The following is a 20497-nucleotide window of genomic DNA, read 5'->3' as shown; positions in this document are numbered from 1 at the left end:
TAAAATGCTAATGTGCTTGCTAAGATTCGAACAGGCAAGCTTTGCCTTAAGTAACCTTCTGTCTTGTGTAACCATACAAAACATAACATATCATACTAATTTGAGTGTCCCTGATTTTCGTTTACTGTGTCGCGTCTAGTATATGAGACCAGGCTGCTTGAATATGAAATCACATCGCTCACACACAAGGGCAAAAGGGTAACCGATACACATCCCTGCTGGAGATGATGACCAAAACGAATACGTAGCCTACCAACAAGAGGCTCAGTGACTGGGTGCCAAGAGCGCGTGGGACCAACTTCATCACAACTTCTCAACTTCTCAAACATAGATATGAATAATGTATCGAAACCGCGAACAGTAATTTCACCTTAACTGTGTGGTGATGTCGAAAATCTGCCTTATTTAGATACTTATCTGAAGTCATTATCGCCTTGTCGTTTCGAGTTTTCACCTGTCAATCTACTACTTGACAGAAGATAGTTTCAGTGCTAAAGAATTTGCAGGTGAGTAAACATGTAATTAACAGTATTTACAATTCAATAAAAGTTTGACATTGTCATGAACTTTTTATTTACTTTAATTTACTGTAAACGTTAGGGTTGACAATGATAGGCCTACTACAAACATTTGAAATAAATGTTCTTGCAAATCACTCTGCTAAGTGCTAAATCTACCAAATTACTTGCAATTGTAATTCGTCTTTAGTAACAAAGTAGCCAACAGTAAATAGAAACTGCAATCTGTCTTTTAGAAAGTTGCTTTTAATGATAAAGCATGTACGATTTGATTTATAATATGCCTGTCATGTTTTTCAGACAGATAGCGCATTTGACTTAAATCAAATGTAAGGGATTTGCATTTTTTTTCACATTGTATTCAAGTAACGTTACAGACTTAGCGCTTCAAAATGGTATACCATATACTGTAGTTGGATCAAAAATGGGGAAGTAATGTTGCTTTAAATGTTGATGAATGTGTAATTCCATTTAGGAGAAAAAGGCTTTCAAAGATTTCGCAGCCATTTACACACTTGCTTTACAATAATCCTTGGGAAACATGTATTTAGAAAATGAATATTTTTACCAAATTTCCAAAATAGATATTCTGTACATTATCTCACTAATTCCCTCATTAGGCAAAACATGAACGGTATTAAATTGGCTATTTATTGTATAATAAAGATAACCTTTCATATTGAAAAGCTACAGTGCTTCTCTTTGTTCACGCCCATTTAACATAGTTCAAACACTCTTAAGCCTTAGACCCACCCATCTCTATAAGAATTCACATGTGAACCCATGTGACTGTGGCCATATGCTAAAGCAGTGAGGTACATTGCTTAAAAAACAAATAAAATATTTCAAGATTACAATATTTGATTAACTTCAGGTGCTAGCTTACAAGAAGGAACAACTTAAAACACACAAACACATAAAGGTAAAAACAATCTATATAGATCTAGGCGTATATCATAAGATCCTTTTGTTGTAAATGACTTGTAACTGGAAACGGCAGATTTTTAATGGAGTATCTACATAGGCGTACAGAGGCCCATTATCAGCAACCATCACTCCTGTGTTCCAATGGAACGTTGTGTTAGCTAATCCAAGTTTATAATTTTGTAAGGCTAATTGATCATTAGAAAACCCTTTTGCAATTATGTTAGTACAGCTTAAAACTGTTGTGTACCACTGTGTACTACTGAAGGGAGTAGTACACAGCGGTGTACGAGATCTTCAGTTTCTTGGCAATTTCTCGCATGGAATAGCCTTCATTTCTCAGAACAAGAATAGACTGACGAGTTTCCTAAGAAAGTTCTTTGTTTCTGGCCATTTTGAGCCTGTAATTGAACCCACAAATGCTGATACTCAACTAGTCAACTAAAGAAGGCCAGTTGTATTGCTTCTTTAATCAGAACAACAGTTTTCAGCTGTACTAACATAATTGCAAAAGGGTTTTCTAATGATCAATTAGCCTTTTAAATTTTTCAAAATGGATTAGCTAACACAACGTGTCATTGGAACACAGGAGTGATGGTTGCTGATAATGTGCCTCTGTACGCCTATGTAGATATTCCATAAAAAATCTGCCCGTTTCCAGTTACAATAGGCATTTACAACATGAACAATGTCTACACTGTATTTCTGATCAATTAGATGTTATTTTAATGGAAAAAAATTAGCTTTTCTTTCAAAAACAAGGACATTTCCAAGTGACCCCAAACTTTTGCATGGTAGTGTATGTGATGTGAAAATTGCGTGGTTTGCTCTATAACCTGTTAATTCATATGCCATGTGAGTGTGATATATAGGCCTAAAGGTTGATACAATAAGAAGACACAGTGGCAGAATAAATTCAACCACAACTTTGTTTTATCACAAAACCAGATAGCAACCTCTGTCCAGTGAAGTCCACAAAGCATATTGCATGTACAGTAACAGACAGTTATATGACCTACAGCATGATCAAGAAAGTTAATGTTTCCGCCATTTTTGGACCACTTAACAACTATTGATTTAGAACCACAGAGAGTTACCGTAAATCACAAAGAAAACAGGAGCTGTCTGCACTATTCCAGCACCATTTCAGCTTCAACATTTCAAAACCATCAAATCACCACTGCTTAGTCTAATACAGTGACAACTAAAAGATACAACGTAAGCTAAATATGTTGCCATTTGGAGCAGGACATGTAATATTCATGGCCTTTTCATTCTCAAAAAGATATGTTTGCCGGGATGTGTCCAGTCCAGGGGATGCTTGCACATCTCTAGGAGGAAGGACGTCAACGTTGCAAAGCAGCTGAAATCTGGTTCCATCTGAATGAAAGCTCCTTGGCTACAACAACACCAGGCTCCAGACATTTGAAGCCATAAAAAAGGAAAGCAGACTAAAATAGACAAGACTTTAAAACCTTGTATTAAAAATAACAAACCCAGCACTAACATTCACTGACACCCAAGTTAAAGCAATAAGCTCATAAAGTACAAATACAAAATACCGAAAGTGCTGCTTGTTCACCCTAGTTCATCTCCTTGTACTTGCAGAGGAGAGCAGGTTCTTCTTATGCTGAAAGACAAATTCCAGGAAATAGGTTAGAGTTAAAACATAAATACATTTATACTCTAATAGCTTGTTATTGGCTGTTGACTGCTACAGCTGTACTAATTCACCAGCTAAAAAACAAGCCCTGTAGTCAACCTGCTTCCAGTCAAACAATGGCAATGCTGACACAACTTATTTAGCAAACATTTAACTTCATAATTAGCTAAATGTAAATGATATTCGTCTAGCTAGCCAGTTAGTTGAAATGGCAAAAAAACGACCTAAATCGAAATCTATTATCCAATCTAGATAGCTTTTTAGCCATTATTTAATTGTGGTTAGCTAGCTAGAAAACCTTAGCATGTATGTACCTATCACCTGGCTAACATGGGTTAGCATATGCACCCCAGTGGCTATTTTCGGTGGTTAAACATGACAAACTGACAAAAATGACAAAGATTATCATCATGTCATGCATGGCTCAGCACATCAACCATAAACATTAGCCAATTTAACATTAGCTAGCTAGCTAGAGTTCTGGCCAGCTAAAGTTAGCTAGCTAGCTAGCATGCTACCTGTATTTGTGCTGTTTATTATTAGTTATTATTATTATTTTATTATTAGTGCTTTTTGAGGTTGGTTCGGTTTCGGCTCGATTATTAAAAAAATTATAAAGATTTTTTATTTCGGTTTTGATAATTAAAAAAATAAATACATGCACCAAGCATTATGTTGGTTGAATGCTGTAACAACACAGAATAAAACAATGAATAAAGTCCCATGATGGTAGTGAATGTTCATTACTGCTTATCACTTATTAACCATCAGTTATTCACATTACTTTACTTGAATACAAGATTTCATTTGTTGTGTATAATACATGTGTTTAATTTAATTACTTTATTATTTCATTCCAAGTCATCATCTCATCTCTATAGAGCTGCTGCCTATGCTGTCTGACAAAATCACTATTTTAGTAGTTCTTCAAAGTAAATAAGGCATACTTTATGTATCCCCTCTTGATCGCGCATTCTTCTGTGTCTTGTGTAGCAAGTGTAAAAGAAACACAGACTGGACGAGTAGCCGTGCAATGGATTATGGTCATTGTAGTTAATTATCATGTTTTCTGTGCTAAACTATGTAGAACATTGGCCTGTTGGAAACTACTACATCTCACAGTTAAGGCATAATCTGATTTATCTCTAGATGAACTGTAGTGCAATGTGCTCATTGAGCTCACAGAAGATTTAAAAAATATATATAATTCAGATAATTGAACCGACAGTCAATTAGTAAAACAATTCAGGAAAAAAAAGACTCTTTGTTTAATCGTTCAGCAGTAGCCTGTATGCAGGTGTTTAGTTACACAGCAATAGCCACTGGACACACCACCTCAACGTGGATAATTGGGTAATATTTGGTAGATACATTGATCAACAATAGGACTAAATCAAATCTAACTTTAAATACAATTTGATTTGATGTAATCTTATTCTTTCAATTGTATTTTTGGTTTAGATGGAGACGTGAATCCAAGATATGTATTATTAACTTGTAGATTCCATTTGAAGTCAACCAAAGCTGAAACGTAGGCCTATATGTATTTTCTATTTTTAGTTGAACCCTGGGTTGAATTGAAACATTAGCTGTTGATGACTTCCCAAATGCTATACAGGCCTAAATATCATCATTGATGATATAGGATTGATAAATGACGGTTACATTTGATTTGATTTGTTGGACCTACCCATTGGAATGACTCCGATAGCAACAGTGAATCTATTAACTTGAGATTTTCTCAACAATCATTATCACGATAGCACATTGGTAATAGTCAGTGACAAATATATCAAAGCTAAACAGGGCTGGGCTTGGTTAAAATCCTGGATGGGAGACCGAAGGAATAGCTGTAGATAGATCAACTCTTTATCTTTTTTGTTATAGTGGCTATTATGTTGAAGATCTGACGTTGTTTCAGTTGTACAAATTCAACATATTTTGGTTGTTGAAATGTTACCCTCAAAATGACAGTTTTAACAAAAGTTCGTAACTTTTTTCAAATCCAATGTATTTTCCACCACAGGAAGTTGGCTGCACCTTAATTGGGGAGGACGGGCTCGTAGTAACGGCTGGAGCGGAATAGGTGGAATGGAATCAAATACATTAAACACATAGTTTAATGCCATTCCATTCACTTCATTCCAGCCATTATTATGAGCCGTTCTCCCCTCAGCAGCCTCCACTGTTTTCCACGTAGATTCCACATCGCAATACGTTGACAAATTACATTGATTCAACCAGTTTGTGCCCAGTGGGTAGCTAGCAACGAAAACAACTTTATGACACTGTGTTGAGCTAGCTAATGAAGTGTGCACATGAAGCTAGCAAGCTGTTTCACTGGGGACTCTTACCTGCATATGGATGATGATTAATCACAGCAGACTAAAACACTTTCAAAATATCCTTCCCACTCGGCATCAACCAATAAGAGCTGCATGATACCAGCACCAGCAGAATTCAGGGCGACACTGTTGTTGAAAGCTGTAGCTACACTTTGCATGTTATCCATAATGGAAATATGAAATATGAGTAATTTTTCCAATATCCGCAGTATCAGAGAGCAGGATGTGACATTTGACAGAAGGCTAGTGACAGACTCTCTCTCATGAATTTCCCGGCCCCCTCCTTATCCCAACCAATAATGGCGGGGCAAGATTCTGTATTTTCTCTGTGGCTAAACAGCTTCGTTTTAAAAATGTTCTTCATAATTACAGATCACATACAAGTTTATTATTAAGGCATCAATGCGTTAAAAGTTCACATGTTCAAGAAGACATTTCTGCAACAACACAAAAAAAGCCTTTTAAACGGCTCTACTGTATAGACGGGTTGGCTGACAACATTTTGAAAATGATGCGCGCATTGATGGGTCCAGAAGCTGTGCTTTATTATGATTCTCAATGGTCAGATAGCTGGCAAAAATGACAAGAAGCTGTCATGTGGGGAATCGTAGGTGGCTCGTTTCAGGTAGGTTTATCTTGTTCTTGATACCATGCCTTGTTTTAAGGTGTTTTAAAGTAATTCATGTCAATGCTAATATGGCAAAAAATTCGCTAAATTCGCTAAGTTTATTTTGTCACGTGCACCGAAGACAACAGGTGTAGACCTTACAGTGAAATGCTTAATTACAGACCCTAACCAACAATGCAATTTAAGTAAAAAAAATAGGTATTAGGTGAACAACAGATGAGTAAAGAAATAAAAAACAACAGTAAGAACACAGTGAAAAATAACAGTAGCGAGGCTATATACAGTAGCGAGGCTATATACAGGCACCGGTTAGTCGGGCCAATCGAGTGTACCTTACCGTGAAATGCTTACTTACAAGCCCTTAACCAACAGTGCAGTTCAAGAAGAGTTAAGAAAATATTTATCAAATAAACTAAAGTAAATTATTTTCACAAAAATAAAAGTAACACATTAACAGAAACAATAACGAGGCTATATACAGGGGGTACCGATACCGAGTCAGTGTGCGGGGGTACAGGTTAGTTGAGGTAATTTGTACATGTAGGGTAGGGGTGAAGTGACTATGCATAGATGATAAACAGCAAGTAGCAACATGTACAAACAAATGGAGAGAGGGGGGGGTGTCAATGTAATAGTCCTGTGGCCATTTCATTGTTCAGTTGTTTAGCAATTGTTCAGCAGTCTTATGGCTTGGGGGTAGAAGCTGTTAAGGAGTCTTTTGGTCCTAGACTTGGCGCTCCAGTACTGCTTGCCGTGCAGTAGCAGAGAAAACAGTCTATGACTTGGGTGACTGGAGTCTCTGATAATATTATGGGCTTTCCTCTGACACCGCCTATTATATAGGTCCTGGATGGCAGGAAGCTTGGCCCAGTGATGTACTGGACCGTACACACTACCCTCTGTAGCGCCTTACGGTCAGTTGCCGAGCAGTTGCCATACCAGGCGATGATGCAACCGGGCAGGATGCTCTCGATGGTGCAGCTGTAGAACTTTTTGAGGATCTGGGGACCATTGCCAAGTCTTTCAGTCTCCTGAGGGGGAAAAGAACACACAACTGTCTTGGTGTATTTGGACCATGATAGTTTGTTGGTGATGTGGACAGCAAGGAACTTGAAACTCTCGACCGCTCCACTACAGCCCTGTCAATGTTAATGGGGGCCTGTTCGGCCCGCCATTTCCTGTAGTCTACGATCAGCTCCGTTGTCTTGCTCACATTGAGGGAGAGGTTGTTGTCCTGGCACCACACTGCCAGTTATCTGACCTCCTCTCTACAGTGGCGTGCGAAATTATTTACCCTGCTTGGCATTTTTCCTATTTTTTTGCCTTACAACCTGGAATTCAAATAGATTTTTGGGGGGTTTGTATCATTGGATTTACACAACATGCCCACCACTTTGAAGATGCAAAATGTTTTTTATTGTGAAACAAACAAGAAATATTACAAAAAAAGAGAACTTGAGCGTGCTTAACTATTCATAACTAAAGTCAATACTTTGTTAGAGCCACTTTTCCAGCAATTACAGCTGCAAGTCTCTTGGGGTATGTCTCTACAAGCTTGGTACATCTAGCCACTGGGATTTTTGTACATTCTTCAAGGCAAAACTGCTCCAGCTCCTTCAAGTTGGATGGGTTCTGCTGGTGTATATCAATCTTTAAGTAATACCACAGATTCTTAATTGGATGAGATCTGGTTATTGTGCTGCTGGAAGGTGAACCTCCGTCCCAGTCTCAAATCTCTTGAAGACTGTTTCCCTCAAGAATTTCCCTATATTTAACGCCATCCATCATTCCTTAAATTCTGACCAGTTTCCCAGTCCCTGCTGATGAAAACATCCCCACAGCATGATGCTGCCACCACCATGCTTCACCGTGGGGATGATATTCTCGGGGTGATGAGAGGTGTTGGGTTAGCACCAGACATAGCATTTTCCTTGATGGCCAAAAAGCTACATTTTAGTCTCATCTGACCAGAGTACCTTCTTCCATATGTTTGGGGAGTCTCCCACATGCTTTTTGGCAAACACCAAACGTGTTTGCTTATTTTTTTCTTTAAGAAATTGCTTTTTTCTGGCCACTCTTCTTTAAAGCCCAGCTCTGTGGAGTGTACAGCTTAAAGTGGTTCTATGGACAGATACTCCAAACTCCGCTGTGGAGCTTTGCAGCTCCAGTCTCTTTGTTTCCTCTCTGACTAATGCCCTCCTTGCCTGGTCTGTGAGTTTTGGTGGGCGGCCCTCTCTTGACAGGTTTGTTGTGGTGCCATATTCTTTCAATTTTTTAATAATGGATTTAATGGTGCTCTGTGGGATGTTCAACGTTTCGGATATTTTTTTATAACCCAACCCTGATCTGTACTTCTCCACAACTTTGTCCCTGACCTGTTTGGAGAGCTCCTTCGTCTTCATGGTGTCACTTGCTTGGTGGTGCCCCTTGCTTAGTGGTATTGCAGACTCTGGGGCCTTTCAGAACAGGTGTATATATACTGAGATCATGTGACAGATCATGTGACACTTAGATTGCACACAGGTGGACTTTATTTAACTAATTATGTGACTTCTGAAGGTAATTGGTTTCACCAGATCTTATTTGGGGGCTTCATAGCAAAGGGGTATGAATACATATGCACTCACCACTTTTCCATTTTTTCTTTTTTAAACAAGTAATTTTTTTCCCATTTCACTTCACCAATTTGGACTATTTTGTGTATGTCCATTACATGAAATCCAAATAAAAATCTATTTCAATTACAGTAAATAATGTAATGCAACAAAATAGGAAAAACGGCAAGGGGGATATTATTTGCAAGGCACTGTATACGCTGTCTCATCGTTGTGGGTGATCAGGCCTACCACTGTTGTGTTGTCAGCAAACTTAATGATGGTGTTGGAGTCGTGTTTGGCCACGCAGACATGGGTGAACAGGGAGTACAGTAGGGGACTAAGTACATACCCCTGAGTGGCCCAACAACTGTAACAATGCATTTGAGAGACAACAAGTACTCATTGTGCAAATGTATTTATGTTTTCAATAAACATTTGGAGACTAAATATAGTTTACCTGTTGTTAACAATATAAGCCAAGCCCGTCTGTTTTGCCCCATAGTTGCGCACGTGAAGGTTTTCTGTTGTAGTTCTGTTTGCTGTCAAACGTCCCAGACAAGGACACCTGATTCAACTTGTCAACTAATCATGCCCGCAATTAATTGAATCAGATATTTTTTGTCCGGGGATATAATAACAATGTGTACTGTTGGTGGTTCTCGATGGACTAGAGTTGGGAACCATGAGTAGACTATGGCAACATATTTTGGGGAGATTTCAGTAAATTCTTCCCTGCGTGAGTTATAGTTTGTGACTCATTTATTACTCATAACTATAAATGTGTGCCTGTCTCACTGATATATTTCAGATGTCTTTGTCCGTATGGATAGACCACAGAGGGCCTGAAGATGAGATGCTGATTTAGCCACGGATCTTCCTCTTCTGCAGACTTTTGGGAAGAGGAGCATTTTCGGAAAAGTTGTTCTAGTCTCCTAAACCCTCCAAGGCTGCTTGTGAAAAAGAAACTGGGTCAGACATGAACGGTAAGGGCTGTCACCTCTTGGTCTCCCCCTCTGGTGTACCCCATTCGCTGGGCATGATCACAGGACAGCAGGCCCCCTCCATCAGGATGCCTATGCGCACCACCCTGTCCCCGGGATTCTGTGCCACCCTGAGCCCCTCTCCAGTGGGTAGCAGCTGGGGTAGAGGAGGGGGTGTCCACCACTCGCAGGTACCCCTCAGCTCCGGGACAAACTCTGGGAATTCTGGGAGTTCTGTCCTGCTCCCTGCCCTGAGCCTCCGCAGGCAGATGTTGACCAATGGGAAACAGCCAAATGTGTCAAGTGTCTCACAGATGTCACGGCAACAAGTGCCCGCCCTTCAACTCCCACCCATCAGCGTTGCAGCCACCAATCAGGGCATGGCGTCTGACTGCTCTGACAGTGGTGTCAAAGGTACGTTCTTGTAAGCTTTGTCGATATACAGTATTACATTCAGACTAATACATTTACACGAGTGTAGATGTGAGTGATGTCTTGACCTTTTGTGTAGGATAAGGTCATTTCCATGTGAAAGGTTACATGAGCACCAACATGTGAAGTTCATAGGAGGATATCAAATTGGGTGTCAAATGAAAGCTATGTACATTTTTCAACAATTTCCATCCTAGAAATTAGGAATAAGCATAGGCTTTGATTTCTTGTCAAACAGGTGGAAAAGGAGGTCTTAGAAAACATCTACCATAAAAAGCCTTAAAATCTATTAGAAATAAACTCAGCAAAAAAAGAAACATCCCTTTTTCAAGACCCCGTCTTTCAAAGATCATTCGTAAAAATCCAAATAACTTCACAGATCTTCATTGTAAAGGGTTTAAAACTGTTTCCCGTGCTTGTTCAATGAACCATGAACAATTAATGAACATGCACCTGTGGAACTGTCGTTAAGACACTAACAGCTTACAGGCGGTAGGCAATTAAGGTCATAGTTATGAAAACTTAGGACACTAAAGAGGCCTTTCTACTGACTCTGAAAAACACCCAAAGAAAGATGCCCAGGGTCCCTGCTCATCTGTGTGAATGTGCCTACTACAAGGAGGCATGAGGACTGCAGATGTGGCCAGGGCAATAAATTGCTATGTCTGTACTGTGAGAAGCCTAAGACAGTGCTACAGGGAGACAGGACGGACAGCTGATCGTCCTCGCAGTGGTAGACCACATGTAACAGCACAGGGTTGGTACATCCGAACCTGCCCAAGTTACACCAAGAACGCACAATCCCTCCATCAGTGCTCAGACTGTCCGCAATAGGCTGAGAGAGGCTGGACTGAGGCCTTATAGGCCTGTTGTAAGGCAGGTCCTCACCAGACATCACCGGCAACAACGTAGCCTATGGGCACAAACCCACCATCGCTGGACCAGACAGGACTGGCAAAAAGTGCTCTTCACTGACGAGTTGAGGTTTTGTCTCACCGGGGGTGTTGGTCGGATTTGAGTTTATCGTCGAAGGAATGAGCGTTACACTGAGGTCTGTACTCTGGAGCGGGATCGATTTGGAGGTGGAGGGTCCGTCAGGGTCTGGGTCGGTGTGTCACAGCATCATCGGACTGAGCTTGTTGTCATTGCAGGCAATCTCAACACTGTGCGTTACAGGGAAGACATCCTCCTCCCTCATGTGGTACCCTTCCTGCAGACTCATCCTGACATGACCCTCCAGCATGAAAATGCCACCAGCCATACTGCTCGTTCTGTGTGTGAATTCCTGCAGGACAGGAATGTCAGTGTTGGCCAACGAAGAGCCATGGCCAGCGAAGAGCCCGGACCTCAATCCCACTGAGCACGTCTGGGACCTGTTGGATCGGAGGTTGAGGGCTAGGGCCATTGCCCCCAGAAATGTCTGGGAACTTGCAGGTGCCTTGGTGGAAGAGTGGGGTAACATCTCACAGCAAGAACTGGCAAATCTGGTGCAGTCCATAAGGAGGAGATGCACTGCAGTACTTAATGCAGCTGGTGGCCACACCAGATACTGACTGTTACTTTTGATTTTGACCCTCCCTTTGTTCAGGGACACATTATTCCATTTCTGTTAGTCACATGTCTGTGGAACTTGTTCAGTTTATGTCTCAGTTGTTGAATCTTGTTATGTTCATACAAATATTTACACATGTTAAGTTTGCTGAAAATCAACACAGTTGACTGTGAGAGGACGCTTCTTTTTTTGCCGAGTTTACATCAAAACACAATAATGTTGAAGACCCCTGCCAACTAATATCAACATTTAGTTATGGGGGAAAAAATTCTGCCTTCTGTAAGTTTCCATTGCCAAAATCTTCATGATATTTTCACATTTCTCTCCCTCATTAGGGGGGAGGATAATGACAGTTCACAGAAGTGACAAGTGAAGGTAGACCTGCCAGTTAGTTATAGTGTTTTTACTGATATTGATTTTGTTAATTTTGTAGACTAAGTGATTAAAACAAATTGGTAACAGAATTTCTGCAAATTAATTGGCTACAATGGGAACTCAAAGCAGTCACAAACCACAGTTGGGTCACCTGCTACTGTCCTCCCATCCACTGGCATTCTGTTATGTTCAGCTGACAACTGTTTCCTTTCTCTTTCTGTCGTCTGGTGGTCAAAGCAAGTGTGTGAAAAGTCTAGACAACCCCTCCCTCTCTCGCTCCCTCTCTCTTCAATTAATGTCCCCTCTCCCGGCTCTTACTGACACTCCCTTTCCATTTACTATAACCAGGATCCTCACCCACTGAACACTGACCGACACCGGACGTCCATGGACATTGAAAAGTAGTTTGCATTTGGTCCTGGCCTTGATTTCAACATCCACAGACGTTTTTTGAGGGCCTGGTCCAGACCAGACTTGATTTCAAGGTCCACAGACGTCTGTACTGACCTTCATTTGTCACAAAAATAGATGTCCATGATTCACAAGTTTGGACAGCACAGTACAGTACAGTAGAGCACAGAAGAGTACACTACAGTAAAGAAATGTAGAGTATAGTACAGTACATTATAGTAGAGCACAGTAGAGTATAGTACACTACAGCAAAGAAAAGTAGAGTATGGTTCAGTACAGTACAGTACAGTAAATAAAAGTAGAGTACAGTACACAGTAGAGCACACTAGAGTGGACTACACTATAATGTACTGTACTGAACTATACTCTACTGTACTGTACTGAAGAATACTCTACTTGACTATACTGTACTGTTTTCTACTGAACTCTACTGTGTTGTACTTTGATGTCCAAACTTGTGAAACATAGACATCTGTGATTAGTTAAGATTTGGTCCAGTCTGGACCAACCAAATGTGGTCTTATTTGGTGGCGGAGCTCATTAAAATAATAGCCAGTGTGGTAGAATAATACCAAAATCGGAGGATATTACATATGTATACCTTTGTGTACCATTTTAGGATACAACACCATGAAGAGAATGACATTCCTATCCATAATTATGCATTTCTGTGTAGTACAGATCAGGGACCAATGATGAAATTCCATTACTGCAATTCAGTTACTGGGTGTAAATCCACTTAATTTACTGTAGTTCAATAACCAGAAGAGATTTAAAGATCAAATAGAAATAGTGACACGGGAACTAAATACAGTGCATAACGAATAACAATAACGAGTGAAAATAACATGGCTATGTACAGGAAGTAGCTATAAGCATCTGCATAGTTCTTCCAGGAAATTGTTAAAAGTAGTCCTTGTGCAGAGAGTTGTACAGTTTGTTAAACTTTGAAATCAATGGGTTTTTTTTGGCATACAACTTAAGAGAAAAAAATCTGTGTCTCAGCGCAGTTCCTTTAGTGTGGAATTGCCCATAACTGTAATTGTTTTGATCAGTCTTGACTTTGTCCCCCTCATTATGAAATATTGTGACCCTCGTGACCTTAGGTTAGTTATCCTCTCTAGGTGCACTTGCAAGTGAGGATGTCCCTCCAAGTATATTGAAAGCACCCTATTAAAGTAATCAGTTGTTTAATAGCTAGCTAAATGTTCCCTACAATAAACTATTTATTTAAAGCCTGATACCTATGCCCTCCGAGGACCTGTATGGAGGACCTCTTCCTCCCTTTCAATTGAAAGATCACAGTGTGCACATGTCCCAGTGATATGTTGTAAACAGCATTTCAATCAGTCCCTCTCTTCTCGCCACTCTTCAAAGTAGCACCGATTTACATAGAAGTCTTCATACTTCACTTCACTTCAATGTCGTCCTCCCACCCTAACCACCGTTCTTCCCCAGAACTCCTTTCTCCCTGGCTTGTTTATTGATAACTAACCAAGCAGAAAACATATCCCTAAATGAGCGATGGAGGAAAGAGAGGAAGAAAAAAATCTCATTAGTAATTAACAGAGCAGAAAGTGTCTCTGGGCAGCCCAGGTTTGTTAGGGTGAATTCCAGGATTCATAAGCTTCTATTGAACAAGACAAAAGATGTTAGGTTTGTGTTTGATTTCTGTTGATGATATCTGCCTCATGGGTCCCTGGTGTGCAAACACAGTTGGGTGTGTTAATATGGGGAAGTGAACTGTGGCGGAGAGGAACAGACCCTGAACCATGGATTCATTGCGTCTCTATCAAAGTCAGATACTGCCAGTACAAACTAAGAAATGTGTGTCAGGCATGATGACAATGGTTGGATGCAAATGGCAAATGCCACAACCACTGAAGTGTGAACATTGTAGAAGACTACACAGTAGTTGAAGCTCTCGCGACAATTAATGCACAGTGAGAGTTCTCCACAAGTGTCTCTCTATTATCTTCGTCTGGAATTTACTTTGAATGACTTGATTCCATAATTAAGAAAGTTAGTATTATTTCTCATGGTGTTTTCTTTTTCAATCTTGTTTCAAGCTGTGTCGAACGGTTTTGTTTGAATGTGGTCTTTAGCACAAGCAGCAGCACTGGAAGGCTGGATGCTCGGATGTAAAGGCCTCTTATTTATTATGATTTTTATAATATTCCCAGTTGAACATGAATTTGAAACGGTGTTGATTAATTTAGAGCCCGCATGAGGCCTAAGAAATGTCACTCGACATTTTAGACCCTTGGTCATTAATACAGTATGTGGTTCCTCACTATTTAGATATTATTATGTGAGGAGAAATGTCTGTATTTTTTTTATTTGTAAAGTATATGGTCTAATTCAAGCAAACCATGTCAAGTGATTGTATTTCCTACTGTATGACCCTGTATACTTTGACATTGATGGTGAACCCTCAAACCTCTAATGGTGAACTTGTCTCTATCAGGTTACTCTGTGTCAGGACCAAGTATGCAGGTGTTTGGCCAGCCAGCTGGTGCTAACCTCTGGGTCACCAGTAGTCCGATGGTGGTCCAGAGCCTGGGCATGGTGTCTCCTGTGAGTGCCCAGGCATACACCTCAGGTCCTCTGGTACCACACGCCCCCCAAGACTCCCAACCCCCACAAGGCCTGATGGTACCCTACACAGATGCCAGGTGAGTCAACCTCTGCATCACACTAGGTGGGGGAGTATACCTACAAACTCTTTTCATTGCACTGATTTCTGAGCTACTTTAAACAATTTCCATGTACGTTATTAAACAGCTGTGATACTCAACTCTACCAGATTTTCCTGGTACTGCTATCCTTACTCACATACTACAGTGTTGTGCCTCAGGTCCTTGCTCTCCAGAGAGTCCCTGGCCTCCACCACCCTGAGCCTAGCAGAGACCCAGTCAGTTCTGAGTGGCAGACAGGAGTGGCCCTATGGCTACCGAGTCCTTCCTCCACTCTGCCCACAGCAGGGCTCAACCCTTGGCAGCGAGGGGGGTGAGCTGCTCAGCATGCCCCCTGGCACTGCCATGTCAGGGAGCACCAGCATCTCCAACTCTGCGTCCCTGCCTTCCTACCTGTTTGGCGGGGATGCCAACAGCCCCCGGCAGTACTCAGCCCGTTCCAGGAAGAGGGCCCTCTCCATGTCCCCTCTGTCAGATGGCTATGGCATCGACTTCAACTCCATCATCCGCACCTCGCCCACCTCGCTGGTGGCTTACATCAATGGCTCCCGGAGCTCTCCGGCTTCCCACCACACCCTTTCACCCCTCCAGCCTGAGGTCTATGGCCACTTCCTGGGGGTGAGAGGGAGCTGTATCCCCTATCCTCAGTCTCCAGGCCTCTTCAGCCTCGCAGGCTCGACGCTGGCCCTGATCCCACTGAGTGACCCCCACCCTGGGATGGAGTGTGGCCGCATGCAGATGCTGGAGCAGGGTGGGGCGCTGGAGAGCCAGATGGCTAACATGGTGGTAGAGCAGCAGTGTCTCCCAGAGGAGGGAGGGACACTACAGGAGGCAGCCAGGAGTGCTAATGACCTGGTGCCATCTCTACACTTTCAGCTAGAGTTGGCCACCATCATCAGATCAGATAGTCCACCGCAGGGCCCTCCGCCCCCCTACCACTCTCACCAGCACCTCCACCTCCACAGACCTCCCAGCCACATCCAGGGCCATTCCCAGGGCCCTGTCCCACAGGCTCCCCCAGCTCCCCCTGTACATGGGGCCAGCCTCCTGCCCCATCCCCTGTCCCTGTTTCCCATGCTGGAGGAAGAGGAGGGGGAGACAGAGGAATACAGTGGGGGCCACTGCTGCCGCTGGGTTGACTGCAGTGCTGTGTATGACCAAAAGGAGGAGCTGGTAAGGCACATAGAGAAGCTCCATGTGGACCAGCGGAATGGCGAGGACTTCACCTGCTTCTGGGCAGGGTGTCCACGCAGGTTCAAGCCCTTCAACGCCCGCTACAAACTCCTCATCCACATGAGAGTCCACTCAGGAGAGAAGCCCAACAAGTGCACGGTACATAGCAAATCAATCTCTGGTGAATGCCTCAAAACTGTCTATAAAATGCAAGTGTGAATCTGTTTAGTCACCCACTTGAGGATCCATTGGCTTTACCTGAACAAAATGTTACCTCAGTTATTCCACCCCTTTATGCACAATGGTTAACATATTTTTCCCATAAGTATGCTAAGGGGGGGAAGTGAGTGCACCAGTTCCCTTCCAGGCTGTCTCCCCTGTCTACTGTGAGTCAACCAGCCAATCCTCTAGACCGGAGCTGTAGAGGGCCTTTCAGCCTCCTAATAGCCTTGCTGAGACGGTTTAGAGGGAAATCGACGTCTTGAAGTACGCACGTTGTACCTCTTTAAGGCCTTTGTGTGCTCTGATGTACGTCCGAAGGTTGAAGGTTTGGGTCAGAAATATGGTCTCTCTCTCCTCTTAACTGTGGCCATGGGCTAATTAGTCCAGCTCTGTGATAGTTGACATGGCAGTTAACTTAATTATGTAGTTATTAAATCAGCACAAAGGCAGAGCAGCGCTTAAGTTCTGGCAGGGCACCAGTCAGCCAGCCTCCTGATCCCTGCTCTGCCACAGTCCCCTCTCTCTCTCTCTCTGAGCTACTCTACCAGGCAGTCACAGGGCCTGTCAGCAGCCAAGAGCCTGCCAGGCAGGGACAGACTTGGCTGGGGTTCTGGGAAGGTGATGTTCCCTGGCCCGGTTCTGATTGGGTCTGGTTCTGTGGCCAAGGAGAGAGAGACTTGAATGGAGCTCATCTGAAAGCCATGTATCCTTGGACCTGGTACTGATGGGGAGGATTGGCTGGATTCCCCTGAGACAGGTGCTCCCAGTCCTAGTGCTACCTTTTGTTCTCTCAGATGTGCTGTTAGAGAAGGCTACGTTTGGTTCTTTTGATTTCACGGCATGACAACATACCATGTTCAAAGCCAAAGTCAGTTGACAGATGAGTTGTTCAGCTCTGTATAGCCTTCCTGTGCTGTAATTGCAGTTATAGGAGTCCTTCAGGAGCCATAGCAGCACAAAACCGATGCACATTAGTTGCAGTAGTGAGCTCGGGCTCTTTTTTAGGCTCATCGAGCTGGATTACTAAAACTAAAAAGAAACTGTAGAAATTATATTGGACCTACACTGAAACAGTCTTTTCACTCTTTCCAGGTTGCTATGAATCACCGAAAAGAAAGCTGAATAGTTAGGGAGAATAAAACATTTGAAAACAATTTTGACTGCAAGGAAATCGAACACATTTTCTGGACTTTGGTAAAGACCCGAATGTGGCCCGCGGGCAAAATGGCTTTGACATCCCTGGTCGAGACAATTGTAGAGATACCCCCCGCCCTCAACCCCACTGGGAACATACTTGAGGTTCAGATGAGTCAGAGGCCAACAATTCTCATTCCTTGACCCGTTTCCCTGCTTCTTGGTTAGACAATTATTAACTGGATGCATACCTGTGGTCGACCTTTCGCTCCAAAACACTCACTTATTAGTACCAACCAGTCCCGTTGCTATGGAGGCTGCAGCTGCAGTCAGATGGGTCTGTGTATCATGTAATCATGTGTTACAGGGGAAAATATCCAGGGTCATGCCCAAAAACAGAACGCTGGAAATGGCACCTTATTCCCTATGTAGTTAATAGAGTGCCTATTTGGACATACCCAGTGTGTGACATCCCATCATCCCAGGCTTGACTTCAGCATACGCTGAAAAAGTCAGACCGAAAAGAAATAGAACGAGGTCAGTCTAATTGACAGAAACTGTCAGAAAACCCATACTTACTGAACAAAACAGTCTGAGCAATCAAAGTCAGAGCCGAGGAGCTAGACAGGCAACAGAGACTCTCACAGAGCGAGAGAACCAGTTCTACTTCACTAAAAACGTCTTAGATGCCATGCCAGTCAATTGTCCGAGAATTACACTCGGGCTTATTGTGAGGAATGATTGACAGGAAGGATGGGGCTGGTGAATGGCAAACAGAGGCGCGAGCCGCCCGCCCAGCCGGTAGCATTACAATGAAGTAGATCTGATTACCCAGCACACTGCCCCACATACACCAGGCAAGCCATGACTTGTACCTGTCAGCTCTCAGTGCGTGAGGGTGATTGAGCACTTTCTTAACACATAGTTGATTCATCTGTGTATTTAGTATATGCCTTATCACTGGGATTTCAACACTTTCAACAGTTTTCAAACGGGTTTGGAGCATTGGAAATCCCCAAGAGCAACGCCTATGTAAACACATTAGCTAATCATGTTTTTTGCTCTACATTAATTTGATGATTTACTGTTCGAAGGATGAACAATTACCGCCATAGTTAATAATGGTACATTTTCCGGCTTATCACAACAGCTTTAGATGTTGTGCAGTAGATTCATACAGTTTCTTGGACAGCTGAACCATATCTCCTCCTACAGTAACTATATTATTTTCTAATGAAAGCTCCCTGTGTTGTTGGATCTGGATCGTAGTTAATTAAATAGAGAGACATATGGGGTACCCAAGCAACTGTGGAGGCCAGGGTTCCTCTAGCTTAGTCAGTTTAATAAAGCACTCCATGGGAATGCAGGCGTTCAAGTGTCATGGTAGCTGCATGGCTGTGCAATTAAGATGAACCAGGAAGCTATCAGTCAGCTCAGATAATTCCCGTTGGTTACTCAATCCGCATTGCTGCAGTGTGATGTTCAGCTACGTGAATGATATAGACGATATCTTGACACATCCTGGAGTTATCGGTTTTGTTTGGGCCCCAAAGTCTGTACATCGTCTGAATTATAAATGGTCTTGATGCTTCTATTCTGCGCTAGAGTACTTGAGTTGTAGGTTCACTTGAGGAATCACAGTGTGCATTTTAGCATATCTCTTATTGATGTTCGAAGACTGTAGCCGTTAAGGTGTAACACAACCCCAGTAGTTCGGTTTTAATCCACTTAGTTTCCCTTACAATGGACAGCTTGAAATTCTAGTCCTGCCTGCAACGGCACAGAATGCAGGCCTGATGGGATTTATGGTTTGCCAAGATTTTTAGCGCCATCTCTACAACCGTAAGGAGGGAAATAACTTGATTTTGCCGCCAGAAACCGGTTCAGACTTCAAAGTGTTTTAACGCACCAGCTTATTCTCAAGTTTCTGTAATCGTTTTCAGCTCTTATTTTAAAGACCTCAAAATCTCATGAACCAACTTTTTGCATTTATAGAAGATGACGATAGATGAGAAGATAAGAGGGAGAGGAGACGTTGACTGGGCATGAGGAGAGGATATGTGAGAGGGGGTGAGATTTGAGCGTTTGAAGAAGATAAGAAAGGGAGTTGAGCTGTAGATAAGAGTAAGGAAAGCGTTCTGTAAAGATGTGAGAGAGAACAGCGGGAGCATGGAAGGGATGGAGAAGAGAGTAGAAGAGAGAGTGGAGATGTGAGAGAGAGGAGATGTGAGAGAGGGGAGATGTGAGAGAGAGGAGATGTGAGAGAGGGGAGATGTGAGAGAGAGAGGAGACTTGAGAGAGAGGAGACTTGAGAGAGAGGAGACTTGAGAGAGAGGAGACGTGAGAGAGAGGAGACGTGAGAGAGAGGAGACGTGAGAGAGAGGAGATGTGAGAGAGAGGAGACGTGAGAGAGAGGAGACGTGAGAGAGAGGAGATGTGAGAGAGAGGAGACGTGAGAGAGAGAGGAGACGTGAGAGAGAGGAGACGTGAGAGAGAGGAGACGTGAGAGAGAGGAGACGTGAGAGAGAGGAGATGTGAGAGAGAGGAGACGTGAGAGAGAGGAAACAGAGAGAGAGGAGACGTGAGAGAGAGAGGAGACGTGAGAGAGTGGAGATGTGAGAGAGAGGAGACATGAGAGAGAGGAGACGTGAGAGAGAGGAGATGTGAGAGAGAGGAGATGTGAGAGAGAGGAAAGAGGCTGAGGCACTACAGAGGGCACTAGACTGACTCTGTTGGCACGCTGTGGGCGGGTCATTGTTCCCCAGGGCATGCCCGGCTGCCAGGACCTGTCAGGAGGCTGGCTGTGGCATTCAGCTCCACTGAGGAGCCATGTTGCTGTCTATTCAG

The 20497-nt window shown here is 42.8% G+C and overlaps 1 protein-coding gene across 1 annotated transcript in view; it reads left to right on the top strand.

The window, feature by feature from the left end:
* Positions 1 to 214: 214 nt before the first annotated feature.
* The window catches only part of LOC139543839 (zinc finger protein GLIS3-like), a 34701-nt gene continuing 14418 nt past the window's right edge, over positions 215 to 20497 (top strand). The window contains exons 1-4 of the mRNA XM_071350309.1: positions 215 to 506; positions 9484 to 10069; positions 14893 to 15100; positions 15283 to 16453. Of these exons, the coding sequence (XP_071206410.1) occupies positions 9652 to 10069; positions 14893 to 15100; positions 15283 to 16453 (1797 nt within the window). The 5' untranslated portion in view covers positions 215 to 506; positions 9484 to 9651. The remainder of the gene's footprint in view (positions 507 to 9483; positions 10070 to 14892; positions 15101 to 15282; positions 16454 to 20497) is intronic.

This window comes from Salvelinus alpinus, chromosome 18 (assembly GCF_045679555.1).
Source record: "Salvelinus alpinus chromosome 18, SLU_Salpinus.1, whole genome shotgun sequence".
Taxonomy (NCBI): domain Eukaryota; kingdom Metazoa; phylum Chordata; class Actinopteri; order Salmoniformes; family Salmonidae; genus Salvelinus; species Salvelinus alpinus.
The sequence above is the reverse complement of the archived record's forward strand: the minus strand, read 5'-3'. Positions and strand labels throughout refer to the sequence as shown.